The 20098-nt window shown below is 41.4% G+C and overlaps 1 protein-coding gene across 1 annotated transcript; it reads left to right on the top strand.

The window, feature by feature from the left end:
- The first annotated feature begins 3467 nt into the window (after positions 1–3467).
- Positions 3468–18655, top strand: LOC132779454 (myelomonocytic growth factor-like). The gene is made up of 5 exons (XM_060783146.2): positions 3468–3678; positions 9966–10132; positions 12118–12225; positions 15846–15992; positions 17671–18655. The coding sequence occupies exons 1-5, from the start codon at positions 3660–3662 to the stop codon at positions 17827–17829; spliced, it is 600 nt and encodes a 199-aa protein (XP_060639129.2). The 5' UTR covers positions 3468–3659; the 3' UTR covers positions 17830–18655.
- Positions 18656–20098: the final 1443 nt, after the last annotated feature.

Genomic DNA, 20098 nt, shown 5'->3' with positions numbered 1-20098 from the left:
AATTGGCAGCCAGTGGAGCTGGTGTAACAGCGGAGTGGTGTGCTCCCTGTACCCAGCACCCGTTAGTAGTCTGGCTGCCGAGCGTTGGACTAGCTGCAGCTTCCGGGCAGTCTTCAGAGGCAACCCCACGTAGAGAGTGTTGTAGTAGTCTAAACGGGATGTAACCAAAGCGTGGACCACCGTGGCCAAGTCAGACTTCCCAAGGTATGGGCACAGCTGGCGCACAAGTTTTAATTGTGCGAAAGCTCCCCTGACCACCGCCGAAACCTGGGGCTCCAGGCTCAGCGATGAATCTAGGAGAACTCCCAGACTGCGTACCTGCGCCTTCAGGGGGAGTGTAACCCCGTCCAGCACAGGCTGTAACCCTGTGCCCTGTACATAGTAACAATAAATTATAACAGTTAAAACATTACATTAATACAATAAAAATACAATAAAATGCCAGCCTGGTGGCCATCGTTTTGCCAAGTCTGTAATTAAGTCTGTAATTAATTCCGCTTATCATAGTCAGTTTCCAAAGCTTTAGTTGTCATTGTCCATTTGTCAGTCTGCCAGATTATCCAAAGGCCTGGTCCCATATCCATGTTTTTAATTTCCTTCCAAAAGAGAGGATGGATGACGATGATCTAATTTCCCTGTTTTTAATGGGATGAATGTATTAGGAAATAAAGCAAACCCACTGAAATAAATCGGGCTTGAATTAAATGTGTGATAACCTGCTGAGTGGACAGGTGACTTTGACTTGGGCTCCTTCTACACTGCCATATAATCCAGATTAGTAAAATCTGCTTTGAACTGGATTATATGAGTCTACACAAGATACTCCACTTAGGCAGAAAAAAACAAAATGCAAAGATACAGAATGGGGGACAGTGCCTGGCTTGAGAGCAGTACGTGTGAAAAAGACCTTGGAGTCCTCGTGGACAACAAGTTAAACATGAGCCAACAATGTGATGTGGCGGCAAAAAAAGCCAATGAGATTCTGGCCTGCATCAATAGGAGCATAGTGTCTAGGTCCAGGGAAGTAATGCTACCCCTCTATTCTGCTCTGGTTAGACCACACCTGGAATATTGTGTCCAATTCTGGGCACCACAATTCAAGAGAGATATTGACAAGCTGGAATGTGTCCAGAGGAGGGCGATTAAAATGATCAAGGGTCTGGAGAACAAGCCCTATGAGGAGCGGCTTAAGGAGCTGGGCATCTTTAGCCTGAAGAAGAGAAGGCTGAGAGGAGATTTATTTATTTATTTATTTATTTATTTATTTATTTATTTAAAAGTTTTGTATACCGACCTTCTCACCTCTCTTGAGGGACTCAGGGCGGTTTCCAACCATAATATCACATACAGTCCAAAAAACATCATAATTCATATTACAGTAAAACATTAAAACAGCAATTACATACAGTCGTCACACTAAAATCGTTGTTCATCATCCTCCATCCATATCTCAGGGTGTTGGCTCATTCGTCGAATGCCTGTCTCCATAACCACGTGTTCACCTGTTTCCTAAATGTCAGGATAGAAGGGGCGGTTCTGATCTCCAGTGGGAGAGAGTTCCAGAGTCGAGGGGCCACCACCGAGAAGGCCCTGTCCCTCGTCCCCACCAGACGTACTTGCGAGGCCGGTGGGACCGAGAGCAAGGCCTCTCCAGACGATCTTAATAATCTTGATGGTTCATAGGGGAGAATACGTTCAGAGAGATATGATAGCCATGTATAAATATATGAGAGGAAGCCACAGGGAGGAGGGAGCAAGCTTGTTTTCTGCTTCCTAGGAGACTAGGACGCGGAACTATGGCTTCAAACTACAAGAGAGGAGATTCCATCTGAACATGAGGAAGAACTTCCTGACTGTGAGAGCCGTTCAGCAGTGGAACTCTCTGCCCCAGAGTGTGGTGGAGGCTCCTTCTTTGGAGGCTTTTAAACAGAGGCTGGATGGGCATCTGTTGGGGGTGCTTTGAATGCGATTGTCCTGCTTCTTGGAAGGAGGTTGGACTGGATGGCCCATGAGGTCCCTTCCAACTCTTTGATTCTTTGATTCTATGATTCTATGACTGCGCTCCATGCAGTCATGCTGGCCGCTTGACCTTGGAAGTGTCTACGGACAATGCTGGCCCTTTGGCTTAGAGTTGGACACGACTGAACTTAATGTCAGTGGAAAACCTTTTTTTATCTTTACACTGTCATATAATCCAAAGCAGTCATGCTGGCCACTTGACCTTGGAAGTGTCTACGGACAATGCTGGCCCTTCGGCTAAGAATTGGACACGACTGGACTTAATGTCAGTGGAAAACCTTTTTTTACCTTTACACTGTCATACAATCCAAAGCAGTCATGCTGGCCACTTGACCTTGGAAGTGTCTACGGACAATGCTGGCTCTTCGGCTTAAGAGTTGGACACGACTGGACTTAATATCAGTGGAAAACCTTTTTTTACCTTTACACTGTCATATAATCCAAAGCAGTCATGCTGGCCGCTTGACCTTGGAAGTGTCTACGGACAATGCTGGCTCTTCGGCTTAGAGTTGGACACGACTGGACTTAATGTCAGTGGAAAACCTATTTTACCTTTACACTGTCATATAATCCAAAGCAGTCATGCTGGCCGCTTGACCTTGGAAGTGTCTACGGACAATGCTGGCCCTTTGGCTTAGAGTTGGACACGACTGAACTTAATGTCAGTGGAAAACCTTTTTTTACCTTTACACTGTCATATAATCCAAAGCAGTCATGCTGCCCGCTTGACCTTGGAAGTGTCTACGGACAATGCCGGCTCTTCGGCTTAGAGTTGGACACGACTGGACTTAATATCAGTGGAAAACCTTTTTTTACCTTTACACTGTCATATAATCCAAAGCAGTCATGCTGCCCGCTTGACCTTGGAAGTGTCTACGGACAATGTCGGCTCTTCGGCTTAGAGTTGGACACGACTGGACTTAATGTCAGGGGAAAACCTTTTTTTTTACCTTTACACTGTCATATAATCCAAAGCAGTCATGCTGGCCGCTTGATCTTGGAAGTGTCTACGGACAATGCTGGCCCTTTGGCTTAGAGTTGGACACGACTGAACTTAATGTCAGTGGAAAACCTTTTTTTATCTTTACACTGTCATATAATCCAAAGCAGTCATGCTGGCCGCTTGACCTTGGAAGTGTCTACGGACAATGCTGGCTCTTCGGCTTAGAGTTGGACACAACTGGACTTAATGTCAGTGGAAAACTTTTTTTACCTTTACATTGTCATATAATCCAAAGCAGATAATCTGGATTTTATATGGCGGTGTAGAAGGGGCCCTGAAGGCAGATGTATATAGATATTCAAATTAGATTTGTCCTCAAAGAAAATTTACCAGAATCCCAGCCTAGTAAGCCTTCCCCCTCCTAGCTTATTATAACAAAAAAAAAATGACACCCTTTTTTCCCCTTTTCACAATTAATGGCCACACCTTTCACCTTCGTTGGAATTTCCTCAAACTCCATTATAAATACCCCTCATGGCCGAGGAAGGCTTTCACAGTCGCCTTTGGACACAGCCAGGGCCAAATCTCTCTCCTCTGGCTTCCCAGCAGTTGCAGAGCCAAACGTCAGAGGCAGCCACCTAAAAAGAAAAAAAAGAAAAGGAAGAAAGGGAGGAGGAAATCCGCAGCCAAGAGAAGGATGAAGTCAGCAGCACAAAGTAAGTAGTAGGACTTTGGCCAGTTCCCTTCTCTCGCAACAGCGGGTAAGTTCTCTTGTTCTCTTGCGGCTCACTTTTGGAAAGGCGCTTTCCCAAACTCTTTGGGCACATCTGGATTATTTCCGACTAGGGTTAAAAAGCCAGGAGAAGGTACCTTTTTGGTCCACATTCAAAGACTTCATTGCTGAGTTACTATATAGAATATCAGCATGCAAACTTAGTAGTGCAAACTTTCCTAAACTTTAGACTGTTGCTTCAGTTGTGCTTCTCTCCCAGGCTCCAATGTGCGACAAGATCTCTTTGGCAGGCTCTATCTTCATGTTTGCAATAGAAAGGAAGGTGTTTTGTTGTGTTTTGTTAGACAAATAAGGTTTTAAATGAAAGGAATGATGTCTCCAGACACATGCCATCCCTCCAATGGGGGAAATAGGCCAGGCTTTATTGTGGGAAAGGTGCTGAGCTGTCCCAGCTGGTTTTAAAGGGTCATAAAATCATTGATTCTCTTGTTTGGCTAGTTCTTCTTCACTAAAGGGCTGATTCTTCCTTTAGTGTGAAAAAACCGAAAGGTTTTTGGAAGAAAAACTTTTCTCTCTCTTCGCAGTGCAATCTTGTGCCTGCCTTAGGAAACATCTACAGTCTAGAATAAATGTATTTTGGCTTCATTTGCCATAGTTAAACAGTATGGAATCATTGGAGTTACAGTTTTACAAGGTCTCGAGACTTCTCTTCCAGAGAGTGTTGATGCCTCACTACAAATCTACAAATTCCATAGCATTGATTCCATAGTGCAGTGTTTCTCAACCTTCCTAATGTCGTGACCCTTTAATACAGTTCCTCATGTTATGGTGAACCTCACCTATAAAATTATTTTTGTTGCTACTTCATTACTGTAATTATGAATCATAATGTAAATATCTGATATGCAGGATGTATTTTCATTCACTACTCCAAATTTGGCACAAATACCTGATATGCCCAAATTTGAATACTGGTAGGGATGAAGAGGGGGTTGATTTTGTCATTTGTAAGTTGTAGTTGCTGGGATTTATAGTTCACCGACAATCAAATTTGGCATACAGAACTCCCATAACCAATAGAAAATACTTGGTGGGCACTGACCTTGAGTTTTGGAGTTGTAGTTCACCTACATCCAGAGAGCACTGTGGTGTCAAACAATGATGGATCTGGACCAAACTTGGCACAAATTCTCAATATGCCCAAATGTGAACACTGGTGGGGTTTGGAGAAAATAGACCTTGATATTTGGGAGTTGTAGTTGCTAGGATTTATAGTTCATTTACAATCAAAGAGCATTCTGAACTTCACCAATGATGGGATTCAACCAGACTTGGTACACAGGACTCCCATGTCCAAAAGAAAATACTGGGCACTGACCTTGAGTTTTGGAGTTGTAGTTTACCTACATCCAGAGAGCACTGTGGACTCAAACAATGATGGATCTGGACCAAACTTGGCACAAATACTCAATATGCCCAAATGTGAACATTGGTGGACTTTGGAGAAAATAGACCTTGACATTTGGGAGTTGTAGTTGCTGGGATTTATAGTTCACTTACAATCAAAGAGTATTCTGAACCCCACCAATGATAGAATTGGGTCAGACTTTCCACACAGAACCCCCATGACCAACAGAAAATACTGTGTTTTCTGATGGTCTTTGGTAATCCCTCTGACACCCCCTCACAACCCTCCCAGGGGTCTCAACCCCCAGGTTGAGAAACGCTGCCATAGTGTTTTGAACTGTATTCATCTTGCAGTATAGCTGGCACTTTCTGCCATTGATAGGTCAACATGCCAGAGTCAGATATAAAACCTCTCTCTTTGCATTGCATCTAGTTTAAATATTTTGATAGACTTGTAGTTTTATAAGGTTTGGAGCCTTCTCTGGCAAAGAGTGACAAACCACAACTCCCATTATTCCATAGCATTGAACCATGGCAGGTAATCTGGTGTCAAACTGTGTTAATTCTACAGTATGGATGCATCCGTAGTTGTTAATTGCTGTCTGACCAACTTTGACTTCTGAATACAAGCTCTCCGAAGTCGTCCTATCATCAATGGTTCAATGGGGCTTTGTATCAAATGAATTTCTCTAAAAGTGTAGCCTAATCTCGTTTATATGCCTCTCCAACAATATTTTTGGACATCTTATGTTTTATGTAATTCATCTTCACACTTGTTTTATACTTGTGTATCTATGCCTTCAAGCCACTTGTCCACCTATGAATTTCATTGGGTTTTCTTACGCAAGGAATACTCCAAAGTTGTTTTACTAGTTCCTTTCTCTGAAGCCTATTCGCTTGCAGCACTTGGTATCTAGTAGCTTGGCACACTCCCATCCAAATACTAACCAAGGCTGATCCTGCTTCCAAGATCAGACAGAATCTGGTGCCTTTAGGATATTTAGGCTTGAGGCTACCAAAGTCTTGATTTGCCCAAAGCTGCCCAATCAGGCCAAAGCCACTCCCAAAACTTAACCGCATGTCTGTGGTTAAATCATGCCTCACATTGAGCTTTTAAAAGACGAAACAGAATCCCAAGGCTGGAAGTTTCACGGAAGTTGTGGAGCAAGTTATTCTTTGCTCACAAATGAACCCAGCTTATTTGCAGCAGTCTGCAGAAGCTTGAGTGGGCTGTGCTAAGTAATGGGTGACCTTTACACATGAAAATATTGGAGGGTTGATTCCAATTTCCTTTCTGCTGTACGCAAACTGCTTCAATTTTTTTAAGTGTCAGGGAGGAAAGAAGGAATCCTGTGGCACTTTTGAAACTTAGACCAAATCTGCACTGCCATTTAAAATCCAGATCATCTGCTTTGAACTGGATTATATGAGTCTAATCCAGCTCAAAGCAAATAATCTGGATTTTACATGTCAGTGTAGATGGGGGCCTTACTTTATTTCCATATAAGGTTTCTTTAGGCATCTACATTGCCATGTCATGCAGTTTGAACTGCGTGGTATGGTCAGTGCAGACCCATATCATGCAGTTAAAACTGTATTGTATGGGACTACACTGACTATATAATGAAGTTCAAACTGAACTGTAGAGCCAGCCATAGACTACAGCCCACATCTTCAGAGGCATTTGAAAAGGTGTCCTTATGCAGCCTTTCTTTCCTTTATTTATTTGTTTGTTTGTTTGTTTATTATGTTTATATTATATTTATTTATACCTGGCTTTTTCTATCCACAAAGGAGATTCAAAGCAGCTTAAATTAAAAGCATAAGGTTTATCGGTTGTTGTAGGTTTTTTCAGGCTGTATGGCCATGTTTTAGAGGCATTCTCTCCTGACGTTTCGCCTGCATCTATGGCAAGCATACTCAGAGATAGTGAGTTAGTGCCATAGATGCAGGCGAAACGTCAGGAGAGAATGCCTCTAGAACAGTGTTTCTCAACCTGGGGGTCGGGACCCCTGGAGGGGTCGTGAGCAGGTGTCAGAGGGGTCACCAAAGACCATTAGAAAACACAGTATTTTTTTTTTGGTCATGTCTGGGAAGTTTGGTCTAATTCTATCATTGGTGAGGTTCAGAATGCTCTTTGATTGTAAGTGAACTATAAATCCCAGCAACTACAACTCACAAATGTCAAGGTTTATTTTCCTCAAACTCCACCAGTGTTCACATTTGGGCATATGGAGTATTTGTGCCAAGTTTGGTCGAATTCCATCATTGTTTGAGTCCACAGTGCTCTAGCTGGAGGTAGGTGAACTACAACTCCAAAACTCAAGGTCAATGCCCACCAACCCCCTCCAGTACTTTTTGTTGGTTGTGGGAGTTCTGTGTGCCAAGTTTGGTTCAGTTCCCTCATTGGTGGAGTCCAGGATGCTCTTTGATTGTAGGTGAACTATAAATCTCAGCAAGTACAACTCACAAATGACAAAATCAATTCTCCCTCCAACCACACCAGTATTCAAATTTTGGCATATTGGGTAAGGTAAGGTAAAAGCTTTCCACCGACATTAAGTCCATTAGTGTCCAACTCTGGGGGTTGGTGCTCAGTTTCTAGGCCAAAGAGCCAGTGTTGTCCATAGACACCTCCAAGATCATGTGGCCAGCATGACTGGATGGAGCGCCGTTATTGGGTATTTGTGCCAAATTTGGTCCAGTGAATGAAAATACATCCTGCATTTCAGATATTTACATCATGATTCATAACAGTAACACAATTAACATTAGGAAGTAGCAACAATAATAATTTTATGGTTGGGGGTCACCACAACATGAGGCACTGTAGAAAGGGGTCGCGGCATTAGGAAGGTTGAGAACCACTGCTCTGGACCATGGCCATATCGCCCGAAAAAACCTACAACAACCCAGTGATTCCGGCCATAAAAGCCTTCGACAATACATATGGTTTATACTATATGTTAATGTTTTAACTATATTTTATGTTGATGGCGGCATTGAATCATGCCGATTGTAAACCAGCCTTCGGGTTGAGAAAGGTGGTATATACATATGGTAAATAAATAAAACTACTTAAAATCTACAAATATACAAACATTGTGAAACAATGGAATAGCAAGCATTTTTAAAAAAATATCACCGTTAAAATCCATGAAAACTGATTAAAAACAAAGCTAAAAGCAGGTAAAAGGTGGAACAGAGTCAGAAACCTATACTGAAACAGGTAAAAGTTGTTATCTTTTAAAAGAAAATCATACCAGTATTTCTTAAAGTTTTGCGCAATTTTTGATCACGTGATGAAAGATTTTACTAGGAAAATAAATAGAGGCATTCTGGACACACCATCACTGATTGGTGAAGTGAAGTGAGATGGACTTCACAAGAATTTGCACTAGAATAACATTAAGGCCCCTTCTACACTGACAGATAATCTAGGTTATCAAAGCAGAAAATTCACATCTGATTTGAACTGGATTGATTATCTTAGTCTACACTGCCATATAATCCAGTTCAAAGCAGATAATGTGGATTTTATATGGCAGTGTAAAAGGGGCCAAGGGCCCTTCCACACAGTCATATAACCCAGAATGTCAAGGCAGAAAATCCCACAATATCTGCTTAGAACTCGGTTATCTGAGTCCACACTGTCATATATCCCAGTTCAAAACAGATATTGTGGGATTGTATTCAGCTGTGTGGAAGAGGCCTTCCAGACAGGCCCTATATCCCAGGAGCAGATCCCAAGTTTTCTGCTTTAACCTGGATTATATGAGTCCCCACTGCCAGATAATCTGTGATAAATAGAAAACCTTGGGATGAGATGGGATATAGGACCTGTCTGGAAGGTCCCTTAGAGGACAATTGATGCTTGCCTGGGATTTAAAGAACTTTACTAGGTGCATGAAATGACTTCTATTCAATGAGAACATTATGGAGCCTCCGGTAGCGCAGTGGGTTAAACCCCTGTGCCAGCAGCACTGAAGACCGACAGATGGCAGGTTCGATTCCGGGGAGAAGCGGATGAGCTCCCTCTATCAGCTCCAGCTCCTTATGCGGGGACATGAGAGAAGCCTCTCACAAGGATGATAAAAACATCAAATCATCCGGGCATCCCCTGGGCAACGTCCTTGCAGACGGCCAATTCTCTCACACCAGAAGCGACTTGCAGTTTCTCAAGTTACTCCTGGCACGACAAAAAAAATGAGAACATTTGCAACAACCAAAAAGTGTCACAAATACTTAAGATGTCATCCTTGTGTTTGTTTATTCTGTTGCTAGATTCAAAACTGAACATGTTGTATTTCACATTCATCTGCAAACCTGCTTCCTGCAACTTAAATTCATTATTATCTTCATATAGTAATGGGTGACCTAAGGTCCCTTAAGATGTTTCTGAACTGAACTGCAGCGCCCACACTTCACTGTTCTAATAAACTCCTCTGATGTGAGCTGCAGTCAATGAAACCAAGGGCCCCTTCTACACTGCGATATAAAATCCAGATTATCTGCTTTGAACTGGATTATATGGCAGTGTAGACTCATATAACCCAATACTCCAAAAAGATAAATTCCCTGTCCCTAATTCTTCTAGAGAAGACAATTATGCTGGGGGAAATGGAAGGAAAAAAGGAAGAGGGGCCGACCAAGGGCAGGATGGATGGCATCCTTGAAGTGACTGGCTTGACTCTGAAGGAGCTGGGGGAGGTGACGGTCAATAGGGAGCTCTGGCGTGGGCTGGTCCATGAGGTCACAAAGAGTTGGAAATGACTGAATGAATGAACAACAATTCTAATGGATATTAACATGGTTGATAGTTTTATGATTTTTTTGTAATGCCACCACCTTTTCTTCTTCCAGGTGGTATTCTTTCTCTCATTTGCATTGCACTTTGGTCATTCTTGACGTGCTCGGCTGCACCCTTGCCCGAGTCCTCTGGGGACCCAGAACTCATCCAGTTTAAATGGAAAAACAAAGAATTTGTCGCCAGGATGAAGAGCGAGATCAGTGACTTGAAAGAATCGATGGTAAGCTCATACTGCCTTGGACTTGAAGTTGAAATCCAAAAAATCTGATGGATCAAAGGGTGAAAAGTAGATCTGAACACTACTGAAATCAGTCCTGGAAAAAACTGCCATCTACTTATATTACCTATTGACATCTAATTGTTAGGAAAGCAACTACATATAAAGAGGTCCTAATGTACTAATCTTGATTGGGCAAACATGATTTAAAATGGCTCATTCTTGCCAAGTTGAGTTCTCAGATAAACAAAATAGTTGGCAAGCCATTCTGCCGAGGGACTCCTCTTCTAGCCATTTCCTCTAAATTACAGTTTGCTCCTCCAAGAACTCTTAATCCCATATAGAGTGTCGCTTTCACTTTTCCTAGTATTGTGAATTTGGTCAAGCCCCGATTTAATCCCTACAAATTTATTGGTTTCGAACTTCCCGGCATCTGTGAGTTTTTGCCAACCCGGAAAGGTCACCATTCACTGACAAAAGGAGCAAAATGGTTTGCAAACATGAACTGGTAAAGCGTTGGCCTTCTCATTCGCTTCCTTTTGGGGGCCAGTTTGACTAGATCTGTCAAATCAAAATGAAATGTATTTCATATTGCTCTTTATCTGTTAATCTGAAAGAAAAATTACACCACAAGGGGAGTTGCTTGCTACTCATTTTGCAACCATTTAAATTCTTTAGTCTGGATGGTGCAGGTAGGTTGGCAAAGGCCTTTGGAAGGAGCCGGCATAATGTAGTAGTCTGAGCATTGGATTTCGACTCTGAATTTAGCTCTTTATGGGAAATAAACCCCAATATATTGTTCAGACGATCTAAACTCAGTACCCAGAAAGCTGTTTTCTGTACAGTGGATAAAAATTGTATAGTTCACAGTTTTTCGGTGGTCTTGGGGAATCCTCTTATTCACGCACTTTTGCCATCTTTGCAAGTGCATTCCAAATTATTCCACAGATAAAGCTGAGCATCATTGAGATATACACTCCTCCAATATGAACATCTTGTTCTAGTTGGGATGCTGAGTTCTGGGGAGAAGGACAACTCTGTTTATTCGAAACCTAACCTGTTTACTTAGGATTTGTCAAGACTTCCTCATGGCACCACGACAACTAAAAGAATTGCCAAAAAATCATGGGTGTTGTCTGGTGGAGAGAAGGAAGTCTGATTCCATTTTAATATTTACCCTTTGTCTGTTTTTAATGGCATTGCTTTTGAAGTATGGGTTGCTTTGGGTCTCAATGTCGAGAGAAAAAAGGGCAATGATTGTATAATAATAATAATAATAATAATAATAATAATAATAATAATTTGAAGGGTTTTTTATTTTGCGTCAAAAGCATTGCATAAATAAATAAGTTTAAAACTGATAAAATAAAGGGAGCTAAATAAGTTTAGACCAAAAATGGGTAATAGCGACTGAATTGTCTGTAGCTTTAAAGAGTTTTTCCTCTGTGCATGAGGCAGGGCATTATGAGCAAGCATACAGATGTTTGTTCTGCTCCACAGCCACACAAGGCGGAGGATTCTTCTAGTGCTATTTTGGTAGGTTGTTTTTTGATCTGCCAACTCCACTTCTAAGTCTGTTCAGGGACTTCCACATTGCCCATTCTTGGTTTGTCCCTGGAGGCAGACCCTTTTGAGCATCACCCAGTTGGAATTGCCTGATTTTGCTGTCCACAGCTGGAGGAACATTTAGAGAAGTGGTGGTTCTCACGAAACGTTTCCTTGATTTAAGTCTACTGGGAGGAGGCTGATAGCCATACAGTGGATGGCTTTCACAGTGTTCAACCTTATTTCTTTGCGATTAGCAGCAACTTTCTGTCGCACATTGGGGAGGAGTGGGGGGGGGCAATGCCAGCTACCTTATAAAGTCTATCAGCAGGTGTAGGTTTGAGACAATAATTTGAAGTGTGATATGTTGAGCACGTTATACATTTGTACCAGGCAATTGCTCGTTCTGACTACAATTCCTTGTTTATTCCTCTGTCTTCTAGCGTACAGATTTCAGCCTCGGCACCGATGATCAGTTTCTCTTCATGCAGGATTTCCTGAGCATTGAGCAAGTGGATCATTCCCATTGCCAGAAAGCAACCTGCGATCTGGTGAGTAGCAGTTACTATTTATTTAAGCCCATTTCCCTTAATGGACAGAAAGTTCTTGGTTAACATTTTACTTTCCCTCGTGTGCAGTTACACTTGAGTTGGTTCATAAAACAATACTATACTAGTAGGTATAAATAACTAGGGATAAAGCAGTGGTAGTTCCAGAACTTCAAAACTACTTCTCTGGACTACAAGTGATAGAATCCAAAGATAGAATGGACACAGACAATGGTGTCTGCAGGATTCTGGGAGTTGCTGGCCAAACATAATGTTTCCAAGTTCTTGTTTTCGCATGCTATTTAAAAGCACCTTTTTTCTCACAAAGGATTTGGTACTTGACCTCTAATTTAAAAGCTGGCTACTTTCAGTCATAGGATCAAATCCAGCCAAACTACTCTATTGCAAAACAAACAGCAGTTTATTTAAGTAGCTCCTTTGGGTTAAAGCACCATTATATCCCCTGAACATACCCAGTCTCATATGATTTCAAAAGCTAAGCAAGTTTTGGGCCTTGTTCTTACTTGGATGGGAGAGCAACACAGAATGCTGCAGATCTACAGGTAGGGCTAGGAGGCATGGTGTGAGTCTAAGCGCCACACTTTTAACTTATCAGTGTGATGATAGCCATACATTAGTTTTCATAAGCCACCCATAACAAGAAGCCAACTATGATTCAGGTTCTCCAGTAGCAATGATCTATGTATTAGATAAAATTTTAGCCAGGCCTCATTTACACTGCCATATAATCCAGTTTCTGAATCCAGATTATCTGCTTCGAAATGGATTATCGAATAGATCCAGCTCCATTCCTCATAAAGTTCACCATAAATTACTCATTTTTGTTTCCTTCCCGGTAAATCCAGCACAGTAAAACTTGGAACAAGAGAGAGGGAATAATTGAGTGTGTGCCTTTTGCAAGCCTTATTCGTTTATTTATAAACACATCTTGGATAATGACAGTTCATGTGATTCAGTTTCCTGACCTTAGTTACCAAAATTGGGGGCAGGGGAAGGGGTTCTTCTTGGTAACCAAACTCAGAGGGAAATGAATCGACTTGGAGATGGAATTGTGTAATCCTTGTTCAGCACTTTTGAAAGTTTTAAGATACACGTTAGCAAGGTTGAAAGGCATTCGGAGAGGAGATTAGATAAGGAGCACAGTCGAACAGAAGAGGCTGGTCCAACTGGAGAAACAAGACTCCGGATCTGAAATTGTCTTTTCCCCCCTACAATACCTATAAGATGGGAATTGGTGGGATTTTTTTGGAATATTGTTTCCGAGTGTCATTTTGACATTATCCATTTTTAAAAAATGTAGTCCTACTACTTCAGAACAGAATAGGTTTAATGTAGCGATCTGAGTGTTGAACTAGGATTCTGGAGACCAGGGTTCAAATCCTCACTTGGAACCTCATCACACTAGAGAATGACTCCACTTTAAATCCAGTTGCTGCCTTCTGCAGAATTCTGGGTTTTGCAGTTTAGGAAGGAGCCTTTAACAGTCTCACTAAACTACAAACCCCAGAATTCTGCAGGAGGCAGAAACCGGATTTGAAGTTTATTCATTCTCTAGTGTGATAAGGAAACTTACTCTTTTGGATTTAGAGAAAGTCAAAGATTCACCTTGTCTGAATAAATCTTAAGATCTTCTGGAGAGGCCCTGCTCTTGGTCCCACCATCTTCGCAGGCGTATTTGGTGGGGATGAGAGACAGGGCCTTCTCTGTGGTGGCCCCATGGCTATGCAACTCTCTCCCTGGCAAGATTAGGTCTGCCTTCTCTCTCCTGTCATTCAGGAAGCAGCTAAAATCTTGGCTTTGGAGGCAGGCATTTGCAGATTGATGAATGATTTGATATAGACAGTGTTTGGGGCTGAGTTGGATGTTGTTTTTAATGTGATGAATTGTTTTTATATGTATTTTAGAACTTATTTATTGTATGTTGTTTTATGACATTATTTATTGTATAGCATTGAATTTTCGTGTTAGCCGTTCTGAGTCCCTCCACGGAGGTACAGAAGAACAGGATACAAAAGTTCTAAATAAATACATTATGCGTTCACCAACTTTAAAATGCATAACCAAACTATTCCAAAATGGTAACTATGAAGCAAAATAGAAGCAAATACTTCACGCCCTGCTCCCACCTGCCTTGGCTATGTCCTCTCATTCAAAATGCATTTAGGTTGAAACATCATTCATAATGGGTTTTGTGTCTTATTTCGAGGAAGTGTAGTCCATAGGCCAAATGCATCCAAACCTACATTAGCTTTGAATGCATTCGCCCCATGGACTACATGATTTTGTGTCTCCAGTAACCAACTCTACAATGATCATTATGGAGTCTAACATCTTGCAGTATATTTCATTCAACCCTTCCAAAGGAAGATTACCAAACAGCTAAATAAATATTGGTGATAACAGCATTCAAGGGAACTCCCCTTATCTGTTTTCCCAGCAAATATTTCTTAATGATCTAACAACTCCTAGCATACAAAGTGAGTGCTGGGAGAATTGAGAAGGTCGGAGCATTAACAGAGCTACCCGGATTTTTTTTAACAAAATCAAATTCTTGGTGCATATGGGGAAATCCTCTCCTTGCTTTCACCTCGTATAACCTAATTAATATATCCGTCCTTAATATATCAATTTATAGCTTCTTTTTAAGTTGTTCTTTGATACAGATGGAAGCTGAGTGTCCTAAAAGTCTATAGTATTCTCTTTTAATTTCTGTGTTCATCCCACTCAATCACAACCCAAACATGTAATACATATCTGTCCCAATTGGGCCATGTCTCATGTCTGTGGAACTCCCTGCCTAGGGATATTAGATCACCCCCCTTCCTCCTGACCTTTAGAAAAAGAGTGAAAATCTGGCTCTTTGAGTAAGTGTTTGGAACCATGGCATGACCAAAAACTCAAATCGGAAAATAAATTAGGAATGGCTAAGACGATGGAACGGTTGAGGATTTGAACAAGAAGACATAGTTTTTATAATTTCTATTATTCATTGTTTTTGTGGTTTTTAAATGTATTTTGATTTTTTTTCTATTTACCGATGTATGTATTTTTATATATGGCATCTAATTGTTGCTGACTTGTACGCCGCCCTGAATCGCCTTCAGGCTGATATGGGCGGGATACAAATGTCGTAAATAAATAAATGTCTCGTATTTCATCCTAGGAAGTCAGTGTGGTTGGTTAACTACTCGCCCCTATATCACATATGTCGTATGTAAATATCTGACTGATTTAAAACCTAAAACTATTTTGAGACATCACTTTGCATGCTAAATTACATGTGCGCACACATTTCTCTCTCCTTTCCTCTCCCAATACCTCGCATGTATTCCCACCCTCTTGTCAAAACTGCTATGATTTTGAAACAACACCAATCCCTTAGAATATGTCTGTCTACTGTCCTTTGTTTTATTTATTTAGTGTGTTCTATAAATATACTAAAATAAATATCTACGAAACCAGCACTCCAGGAAGTGTGTGCAGTTATGCTCTCCAGCCTAAATAGTGTTGCCAATGGGCCGAAAACTGAGGTGGAAGGAGAGGTCTGGCCACATGAAAGACTTATTTTTTCTTTCTTTCCTTTTTAAATCTTTTCCTTGCAGGGAAATTGTTTCAAGCAATTGCGGGCAGGCCTGCACACCTACTATGGCTACCTCTCACACATTAAACAGATCCTGCCAAATTACATGAACAGAGTATCCAGTCTCCAGCTGGACACCTCAAACCTCTCCACCAACATCCAACTGCAGGTGAGAAACTGGTGTATAGCTTGCTCCAACCATGTTGGGGAAAGGAAAGAATATTATCATGAGTCACAGAGTAAATGGAGAGACTTTGAGCCTTTCCACACAACCCAGAATATGAAGGCAGAAAACCACACAATATCTGCTTTGAACTGGGTTATCTAAGTCCACACTGCCATACATTCCAGTTCAAAGCAGAACATGTGGGTTTTTATTCAGCTACGTGGAAGGGGCCTTTGCCTCTAGCAGAGGAACAGAAGTGTTGGAGCAGGCAGTGTGAAGGAGCAGTGGCTTGCTATGATTAGGACCTCATCACAAAGATCCTGGTGAGGATCATGGAGAGCCTGTCACTTCACGTCCTGCATCGTGCAAATTAGCAGGGACCCCATCTTATGGGGGAAGCATTGCTATCTGGCTTCTCCCCATTGTCCTAAAGGCAACACGGGAAGCCTCCCATGTACTTGCCGCGGTAGCGGCATACGCCGCTTACTCTCCCCTTTCTGGATGGAGTCTAGCTGAAAGTACGCATGGGTCGTGTAATGGGCTTCATCGGGAAAGAGGAGAGGAAGCAGTATATGATGGGTAAAGGAGCTTATCTGATAACATACTTAGTGCATTGAACTGAATATAAATGTTATTGAGGACTTCATCAGAGTTACCAATTTAAGCATCCTAGGACGCTTGCCAGCCAGTTGAGAAACAGATGGGCATGCAGCTCATCATATGATGTCCCGGCAGAGCCTCCCCTCTCCAACCAGCATGGAAGCACCCTAGGATGCTTCCTGTTCAACACGGGAAGGATGCCCTGGTTGAGTGACATGCCAGAACAGTGCACGGGGCAATTTCACCATGTTTGCTGACAAAGCGGCACATGTGTGTGTGTGATAAGGTCCTTAATTGGTTAGTTGCTTTCTGTCCTGATAGCAGATAATCTGGATTTTGTATGGCAGTGTAGATGGGGCCTTGATCAACGGTATGCAGAGCTAGAAGTGTACCAACTATAAAAATAGTGTTTTTGTCCTTGTCCTTCATGATGGCTAAGAGGATCATGTGCCCTCCAGACATCCTAATTAAGCCTCTCTCACCCCACTTTTTCATATGTTATTATAATTTCCCCGTCTCTCTTCTCAGTCTCCTCTCATGACCTTAATTCTCTCATGACTTTAATTCCTGTAAACCGAGTCCAAAGTGCAAAAGTAGTTTGTGCTCAGCAAGAAGAAAGGAGAGTGAAATCTTATCCTTCCCAGTTGGCTCAGGCAAAAGCAAACTGCTTGCAAACGTGTCCTGATTTGTGTGTTCTTCCTTGGGTAGTCACTTCTGCTGTGTCCTGGTTTTCATGTGTGAAATGTTGAAGGGGATGGCAGCACTGCCTCAAAAGACATATCTCCTTAAATAAAGGAGTATGTGACTCCTTTCTTTCCTTCCTTCCTTCCTTCTTTCTTTCTCTTCTTCTGCTTCTTCTTCTTCTTCTTCTTCTTCTTCTTCTTCTTCTTCTTCTTCTTCTTCTTCTTCTTCTTCTTTCGGAGACCTTATCAAACATCAAGTGTTCTTTTCGCCACCAAATGAGATAAAGTGGATGACTTTAGATCACATTAATGTATTTCTAAACTTCGGGAATTAGGGTCTCTATTCAGATTCAGGTTAAAAACTAATATGAGGTTTTTCTCTTCTTTCTCTTCTGCAGTTTGAAGAAAGTAGCCTGCCTGTTGTCACCTATCCACAAGCAGAAAACCAGTCCAACATTTTTCAGGCACAAAGAGAAATTGGAAGCTATCTTGTCCTCCGCAAATTCATGCTGTTCATGGATGTCATTACACGAGCGCTAAACCATTGCATTGTGTAATTTGAAGGGAGGCGTGAAGGATTCTCCCGGGAGGATGCTCCTGATTGACTTCTCTTTGACCAAAGATGCAGACTGAAGGGAGATGGATGCCCTTTTCCTGACAGAATTGCTTAGACTGACAGGGCCGCTGAATTTTATTATTTATTCATTTTTAAACACGTCAAAATATATTTTATTTAAAGTGGTGGTAGAATAAAACAGGGTTTTAATACAGGCAGCAACCAAAGGCCATTTTTACTGGCTTATTGGGGTTCTCCTCTGCCGTTTTCTTTTGACAGGAAATAATGTGGATTATATTTTTGCTACTGAACTAATCCTTTTTATCATTGTGCCCACAACTTCATACTGAATTTTAACCCAGTTGGTGAAGTTCTTCCAAACACATGTTTGAAACTTTGATTGGCAAAAATACCCAATGAACAATGCTGTAATGGTAGTTCTTGTAATTTTCAAACTCTGATGACCTCAGAGGCTAAAATATAATGAATCTTCTAGCAGCATTTTCTTGATCATAAAGTATTAACTCTTTCCTCTTTCTGCAAAAGCGCAGGTTGTATACAATCCATATAGGTACTTGGAGCCGTGTGGCGCAATGGGTTAAAACTCTTGTGCCGGCTGAACTGCTGACCTGAAGACCTTAAGGTTGGCGGTTCGAATCCGTGAAATAGGGTGAGCTCCTGTCTGTTATCCCCAGCTTCCCATATGGGAACATGAGAGAAGCCTCCCGCAGGATGGTAACACATCTGGGCATCCCCTGGCCACATCTTTGTAGATGGCCGATTCTCTCACACCAGAAGCAACTTGCGGTATATTCTCAATTCCCTTCTGACACGATTATATATATACACACACACACATACATACGTAGGTACTATTTGAATGTCGGGCATTTGGATTTGAGTCATCTAAACATTTCTTAGAAATTCTCACTTCAAATATTTTGCTACATGACAGCTTTGGATGAACTTCAGCAAATGTATCTGTGATTGCAACTCAACTTTTGCATGGAAAACCCTTAAGTTATTTTCATTGCCAAATTTCTAATGGTTTAGCCTTTTGGCAATCTCTTCCTAAGTTATTTGGTTTTTTTTTAATTTATTAGGTTTATTTATTTGTATTTATTGTATGTGTTATGTGTTAGAAACATGTCAAATCTTCAGTTTGGACTATAGAGCTTTAATGTCATTGGTACCACAGTATTTATCACTTATTTAATATTTATAACAGTGCTAGCAATACAATCCTTAGGTTTTTTAAAAGTGATTATCCAAATACACTTTCGTCTTGGCAAGCCATAGACATGCAGGGTGTGATTTCCTGCAATTTTGCTGTGGCGTGTATGTTGAGATGTGCAACATTAAACTACTGTTTAATATTTAAACATAAAAGTACTGCCTGTGTTAGTAGGTAGACTAAATTGCAAGGTGACGAACAAGGGAGTTCCATGTTCTCACCTCTGAAAATCTCTTGAGCGCACTATGTAATGCATCTCTTTCGTTACACATAGAATATACTTAATGTGGGGCTGCATCCTGATTTAGTTGTACTTACAACAGACTCATCACAAAAGTTGCTTTTTGAACTATTTCCACCTTATCTTGCATCAGTCAGGCTGGTTAGGGATTTTGTCGTGCATATTTTGCCACTGACCCACTGATTCCAAAAGTGGCATCAATTTCCCCCATCAGCTCTAGTTTTTGAGATACTGAACATATGTTATATACCAGTCTTAATCTATTTGCACACAAAAAATCACAAAGACCATATCTAAGGAACTAGAGCTGATGCTGCCTCTCCAATGCAATTTTCTGAATCAGTGCCCCAAATAAACCCAGGAATAGCCCTAAAAACCAAGCCAATGAAAGTCCCCAATGTGATGAGATCTTGATCCACCCCCTGGATTGCAAGCATACATATGCTGCATGTTTAGAAAGGGTTAGTACAGAGTTATTTTGAAATTACTTGCTGGTATAGTATTTACCTTTTGGACTCAATGCATTCTTCCATCTGCAAATAGCAATACTTTATTGTTAAGCAGAGATGGTGAACCAGGGATTCTTGATGTTGTTGGGCATCAACTCCTATCACTTCCTGGAAGTGCTGCCTTAAGTTGATGGGCATTGCAGTCAACCAGCATCTAGGGCAGTGGTTCTCAACCTGTGGGTCCCCAGATGTTTTGGCTTACAACTCTCAGAAATCCCAGCTAGCTTACCAGCTGTTAGGATTTCTGGGAGTTGAAGGCCAAAACATCTGGAGGCCCAAAAGTTGT

Source organism: Anolis sagrei, chromosome 6, assembly GCF_037176765.1.
Source record: "Anolis sagrei isolate rAnoSag1 chromosome 6, rAnoSag1.mat, whole genome shotgun sequence".
Taxonomy (NCBI): Eukaryota; Metazoa; Chordata; class Lepidosauria; order Squamata; family Dactyloidae; genus Anolis; species Anolis sagrei.
Note: the sequence above shows the minus strand (reverse complement) of the source record. Positions and strands in the feature narration are given on the sequence as shown.

What these genes read in the sequence shown, in the direction of transcription:
- LOC132779454 (XM_060783146.2), top strand. An exon ending in AGAAAGCAACCTGCGATCTG is followed by an intron (nt 12,226 to 15,845) that starts GTGAGTAGCAGT and finishes TTTTCCTTGCAG; the next exon opens with GGAAATTGTTTCAAGCAATT. An exon ending in CCACCAACATCCAACTGCAG is followed by an intron (nt 15,993 to 17,670) that starts GTGAGAAACTGG and finishes TCTCTTCTGCAG; the next exon opens with TTTGAAGAAAGTAGCCTGCC.